The sequence below is a fragment of the Lottia gigantea genome (assembly GCF_000327385.1).
Source record: "Lottia gigantea unplaced genomic scaffold LOTGIsca_56, whole genome shotgun sequence".
NCBI lineage: Eukaryota > Metazoa > Mollusca > Gastropoda > Lottiidae > Lottia > Lottia gigantea.
Window position 1 is genome coordinate 1352146 of NW_008709919.1, and position 7219 is coordinate 1359364.

Below are 7219 nucleotides of genomic sequence, written 5' to 3' on the forward strand. Positions count from 1 at the left end.
CCATTTCATTAAGCTATGATGGATGGGGTAAAATCTGGACACGATGTTCCATCCTGGGCCTTTCATATTCTTGGCAATGATAAAAAAAACTGTGGTTTTAATAATTTCAAAATGAACACGAGTGGTAGGAATTATGAATATTTGTACACCATTAATAACTTGCTAAAAATTCCATATACAGAAAAATTGCATCCACAAATTAAGTTTCGTATCTCCATTGGTTCCATTCTAGCTGACAAGCTTTCATTCTTGCTAAACTATTCTTTCCGTATTCAATAATTTATGAAACGGCTATGGTATTATATAATAAAATGTAAAACAGTATCCACTTACCTAACGAAAATTGTGAAACACCGAGAAATACAACAATATACACCTTGTTACAACGAAAACATACACGGATATATATATATCGTCACAGTGTAGCAAATTGTACGGCGATTTGACCCATAGCCATATACCTGACTGACCTCTAGCGGTTGTTGTCTCGTAAGTAGGGTGTACAAAACCCGTTATATTTTATGTTAGGTTACGCTTACAACTAGTCGAGGGTCTGTAGGAAACTTGTTATTAGATAACAACAACGACACCCTAGTGTTTACCTTGACACTCACTCTTTGATATTCAATTAAATGTGGACAGTGAACCCCATTTCTAATATGGGCCATCTTTGATGGACGGTCTTTATATCGAATGTAATTGAAATTCTTTAATACTTATTCTATTATAAAGACTTCGTTGCCCTGAATGGGGTATTAATATACCAAGAAGGAAATTGATCACTATTTAATGCTTTAATCTAGAAAGCTCAACATAGTCTGTTATGGAGAGAGGTCGAGGTCGTATGTGCTTAGGCGACAAGTATAGCTTCTATTTGAAAAAATTCCGATGTTTCAGGAAAATTATGATGACACTACAGCAAATATTCCATTTGAATGGACTAATGCATTAATAACGCCATAATTTGGTTAAGTCCGATTTGAATCTGTATAATTCCTAATTTTAAAGCAGAACTGGAACATTAGTATATCAACTGAATCTAAAAAGTTCGATCGATGAAATTGCAGTGGTAATTTGATGTATGAAGCTATCTTTTGCTGTGGTGATTATGAACACAATTTGCCCTTAGATTTCTTACCAGATCGTTATACTTTCCCCATCTAATTATGTATTCTAAAGTTTTGTCATGAAACCATAACTACTTAAACTATCCCACTAAACTAATTCTGCCAGCGGATGACACGATATAAATATCTTCTTATGACTAGAATACTAAACTACTAAACACCATTTTATAATAGCAGGGAACTTAGTTTCTAGTATTTAAGTAATGAATTCTCGAACAACAGCAATTTGTGAAGTTGTATGCGGCGTTTAGGACCCCCCCTCAATATATCTGACGCTTTAAAATTGGAAATCAATGAGTTTAAGTTAAGGCCATGTTTCGGCTTATTATTACAATTTCTTACCAATAGTCAATTTGGTAACATTCGTGTAAATCCAATCAAAAGAAAATTGATATTTTCAGCAATTTTCAGGAGTTAATTCAGACTTATCGATTGAAATATGTTGTTATCCTTTATAACGAATATATTAATATAATACTATAAAGACACGGACTTTCAAGAATGTTAATCATATATACAAATATGGACGAACACGTTCAATACTGTGCACAGAAGAAAGCATAATAAATGGTGTGTTACATGTATTTGATACAATATAATATGCTGACTCAAACTGATGCGTTCCGTAATGTTATTTATTCAGGGGTTGGTTCAAAGCTATAGGATCCACCCCTGTTGCTGTCAATAGAACGCGCGTAACGAAAATTTGACCGATGAACCGTAATTAAATGGTCGCGGATTTTGACAGCCCACCTTGTTTCAAATGTTGCATTGCCGTCTTAAGGACTCAATTGATTATTCCAGAATAAAAAAAATAAAACTGCTATTTCAGTGAAAATAACATTTGATTTATACGACGAAAATTACTCAGTATCATTGGTTCAGAGGGCAATAATACCACGTCATTTTCGTTACTCTTTTGCAAACTTACCCAAATTCAAATCCTTCATCACTATCTTTGCAACAAAACATCTTTAACTGATTTAAACATTTCAGCACGTATGATAAAATATATTATGATTTTTTAATGAGGAATGTATCATAATAATAAAGAAGCTATAAATACCTCTATAACAGCCAGGTTCAGTAAGAAATACTGCTAAAATCAATAAGGAATCAATACGGTTGCTAGATAACTCAGAATCCGATACACAGTTCCCTTAACAGTTTTTTCTTCGTGTTAATACAAGAAAGTAATAGGAAAAGCACGAAAAACCTGATGTTTAATCCGATGCAATTTGACCATCGGTCAAATATTTGGGTTAAGTCATCCTTATTGTTGGTCAATTGAATTTTTCCGATTTTTTAGAACTGGAATGACGTTACGTGTTTATTCTTATACAAGGTTATACCTTTACCAACGCAGTCATTCTAATACTATCATTTCTATCAGTAAATCCAAGAACGAAAATTCTCAGTCAGAAGATACGAGTTGTGGTATACAAAGCCTGTAGAATATAATCTTTTTCTCTAATTCTAGTCCAGAATGGTACGGAGAGTTTTCAAATAGAAACGGCATTGTGTCATCTACGCCCGAGGACGTAGCGATCCAAGTTAAAGTAAGGCAAGAGTCTGGGTGGATTTAGACTACATAATATTAAAAGTTTGATCATGTTACAAAAGTGACCTATTTGCCTTCATTACGCTTCATCCGTCGTCAAATGACTTAAAACGTCAACAATAAAATATAATGCAAGGGAGACAACAACTTATAACGGTACAGTTATTTATTTCCAGAAGGTTTTAATCAGTTGATAGACAATTCATCATGTGAATCTAAAATAAAATTCACTTTTCATAAATACTCAAAGCCGTCTACCTCGTCGTCATCTTCCATCTCTTGCCAATGCTGTCCAGAGCTGTAATATAAGAAAATTTTCAAAATTGCCTGAAGGTCAAAAGAACCTGATGAGGAATTTTTTGTTTAAATGGAGATTAGGATATAGAGGAATAGTCGAGCAAAAATAATTGTGCCGATTAAGGGTTCGATTCAAAACATAAAACAGCCCATTAGTTTCTTTGCCCAACTAAACCAACATTTTCTTAGGAAATTTTTTATTTTAAATTAGGAAATTTTGACACGATGGCTTATACTTCGGGAAGCTGAGACAAAAATAATTTGTCCACTAATATAGCAAGACAAATTATAGCTCAGCATTATCAAGATTCTCCCACTAACCTTCGGTAACCGTCTTGATCACCGTGAGTAAAGATACTTATTTTACTGATTCTTGGATCAATGATACGACGAGGTACTGCTTCATTATCACCTGGTCTCTCACTAAAAGACTCATCATCCCAACTCTCTTCCACACCATTCTCATCATCATCGTCTTGATTAACCTCTATATAGTCACCGTCTTGGTTAACTGCATCACCATTATCGTCATATGGATTGTCATCATCATGCAGCTTCAATCGTGGTTGTGGTTGTAACGCTAAACCTGGTTGCTGTTGAAGAGTTAAACGCGGTTGTGGTTGTGGAGAGTAGGTGGCATAAATTCCATTGTTAAATACAACGGGTCTGAAAGAAGTAAAATTTCAATTAGGACCGGACAACGTTGCACCTGTGGTTTTAACAACCTCCTTACCCTCAATCCGCGGACATTAAAAAATCGTCGTCTTTGCATTTAGCTTACTCTTGAGATTCGACTGTTGACATTTTTAATGTTTTATTTCAAACAGCATCTGAAATGTATTTTAATTAGCAGATAGGGTCCGTGTAGACCTACCTAAATTACATGGATATTTCAAGCTGTCCATACCTTATAGCCCTGGGAGAAATATATATCGGCTCCGTTGTGTAAATATTTTCTGCCTCTTGTCGACGCCATCTTTCATAAGCATCTTCATAAAACGTCGGGTTGATAAATGTACCATAAATCTCCGGCTTGGCGTAGATTGAGCTCCTTTTTTCGCTTACTCTTTTACTAACTGAATCTTGGTAGACAGGGTAATCTGCCAGACGGTACTGAACAGGATTAGGTGCTGGTGGCAATTCATCTAGTGATGGTCTGGGACTGCTGCAGAGGAAAAGAAATAAAGTTGCAGAAAATGACGAACACAAAGGGTAAAGGAATCTAGTTCGGGGAGTGACAAAGGTTAACATTTTTTTTCGATTTCTAACTTGCTTAGGGATTGTTTACGTGTACAGCATAAAGCACACGGGCCCCTCGTGTAGTTGGGTTCTAGGTATGGATGTAGCAAAATATACAAAGTTGGATCGGTTTATACTCCAACTTTTTCAATTAATGATAATACTTAAGAATTTCCAACAGCCTCTGCCATTTAAACAATTAACTTACTTGCTCGGTGGGTTTTTGAAAATATATTTATCAGGAAAGAAGAAGACTTTGAGCAATATAATAAAAGCTGTAATCAGTGTCAGAGCAGCCGATATAGAGCAGACGGAGATATACAGAACATGGCGGGAAAATGATGGTATAGCCATGATTTCGACACCTAAAATTCAAAATAATACTACATGTTCATAAATATTTTTAAAAAAGTGAAATGCAATGGAGCTAACGCCCTTCTTTTTCAGCACTTGATTGGACTAGTGAAAACATTACAATGTCAGGATTGCGGGATTAGAATGCTCCTTTCAATTTCCAACGTTGAGGGATCTTTTAAATGAACAAACTGTAACATAGAAGGCCTCGAATCACAAGCCACTTTTCTATGCCAGCCTCTCCAACCTGCATCGCTGGCAATGGAGTACTTTTTTTTATCTCGACCTATGCCAGGATTGAACATAAAACCTTCAGGTAAGCGATTGGTAGGTAAGTGACTAACCCACTGCGCCACCACCGCACCATATCTAAACAGAAAAATCCGAAATTTGAAAAAAGCAACTTACTTAAACCTGTTGTTTCTGTTGTCAATTGGGATAGAGATGTTGTTATTTCTGTGGTTTCTAAAGAAACGAAGGTTGTGGTGAAGCTATCAGCGGTTGATGTCGTTAACGGTAACAGAGTTGTAATTATTTGAGTGACATTTTCACTTATAATATCCGTTTCGTTCATCATGGCGAATTTTTAAACTATTCAAAATTCAGATTAAAAATTAAACTTTAAAGGGAAGTAGTTCTTTATCACTTTGGTTTGATTTGAATTCGGTTTAACAATTTTATTTCTGATTCATATTCGAGCAATATCAATTTTCGCCTTTATTTTAAAACGTTATCAGAACAATGAAAACAATGGGCCAAATCCAGTATTCCAAGCATAAATCACTTCCAAAAACGGAGTTAAATTCACTGGTTTAACACAACTATCCAAGGCACAACTTAAAAACGTAATCCTTGTAGGCGAAATGAATCTATGAGGTGTTTGGTTTGAACTCTAATTTGATTTTGATTTATTAGTATACCCTGGAGAAAACAACAACTCATGACCTATTGATTGAAAATATTAATTATATTTTAGCATATTAAAATAACCTATATTCTGTTATTCACCATTATAAAGCGTAAAAAAGACGAGATCGAGATTTAAAAACAACTGAAATACAGATCCATTGAATAACTACAGTACTGTTACATTCAATGGTAAAACTTTACCTTTAATCTTAAGGCATTGCTATGGCCAAAAAGTCCCCCCCCCCCCCTTCCATATTTAAGTAGACCATAGCCGGAATGTCAATTTGATCTGATTCAATAAGTTCACTTTTATATACCCCACATTGCATTGTAGGCGTGCGTCGCTCCCGTCCGTCGACAAATGGAGAGCCTAGTTTTTGCCACATTTTCATTTTCAGGTTTCGATCCTAAAGATCTCGGACTAGTTCAAAGTTGTGTACGATTATGTGTAGTTTTTATATTATGTGTAGTAAATTAAATGTTGTTGATGAGTTTTTACCTTATCAACATCAGAAAAGTATTTATGGAGTTACTGCTCTTAGTGTACTAAATTTTTTGTCGGGAAGTCGCCGTATCATTCTTGGTAACCATTTCCTAGATGGATTGTATGCCCATATTTCATTTGAATAGAATTTCATTTTGCAATTTCTTAACAAGCACTTCGCTTGGAATACTTTATCCACCATCGTCAGTTCCAAGAGCACAGCGTTTCTTGATACAGCTGTCTATGACCCTTTATTGTTTTGTCATAACTCCATTCCCTTCCACCACCTTTTCGACCAATAGTTCTAGTGCCACGGGATTAATATCGAATCCACTCAAAAGCCTGTTCAGGTCAGCCTTCTTTCCACAAAGAACTGACTTTTTTAAAGCTTGAATCCGGTTTCATTGCAAACCGTAAACAGTATTAGGGTATACCGAGCATGAACCTTTTTGCTATACACTGTACATTATTCTTGCTGAAATCCATTTAAATACAAATGCATTTAATACATCCTCTTGGCCGTTTTCATCAGGAATCTATGTTCTATAGGCGGGGATTTCATGCAAAAGTATCAAATTCGTGTGAACATTTAATGCTGATGTCGTGCTATGGAATTATTCCCGATGACTGGTTTTACTAAAATCTCAGTGTTATTTGATAAATTTTGTTTATTTAACTAATGGTCATTAAAAATAAAAACTTTATTATGAAATGTATAACATACAAATAAATAAAGGAATCATATAATACATTTAAATGATATTTATAATATCAACAAGTTACATTTCAGAAAAGACTGAGACATGCTTTTGTCCATATCGTTACCAGCAACAGCAATAATTTCATTTCATGCTCTTTCAACTACATATGGTATAGATCAGAAATGCACTGTGGTATCTCGATAACACAACTTATTTTCTATACCTTTCGGCTTTTCCGTCCCTTCTTTTGTGATTCCTATTAATCATGTAAAGCACAGTGTGTCGGCATCATCGATGATATCTGGAATAGCAGATAGTATAGATGGCGGCTGGAGAACCGAAATGTTGTCAATGGTAGCTACGAGTATCGCTGTTACACATTAACTACCAGGAAGTCTTTTCATTGCCTTAAAATCATAGTAGCAAAAGAGGCAAAAGATTTAACGAGGGGGATTCTTGTTTTTTTTAGTCTATTGGCAAACATATAATCCTTGGCGAAAATCTACTATTTCAAGCTAATTCTTCAGCAAATCAAGATGTGCTTCTC

The 7219-nt window shown here is 35.1% G+C and overlaps 1 protein-coding gene across 1 annotated transcript; it reads right to left on the bottom strand.

Moving 5' to 3' along the window:
- Positions 1–2922: 2922 nt before the first annotated feature.
- LOTGIDRAFT_166184 (hypothetical protein) lies at positions 2923–5152 on the bottom strand (the record flags this gene model as incomplete). The annotated part of the gene is made up of 5 exons (XM_009063235.1): positions 2923–2986; positions 3307–3651; positions 3893–4150; positions 4433–4589; positions 4987–5152. 5 exons carry the CDS (start codon positions 5150–5152, stop codon positions 2923–2925), a joined length of 990 nt encoding a protein of 329 aa, XP_009061483.1.
- Between the last annotated feature and the right edge of the window lie 2067 nt (positions 5153–7219).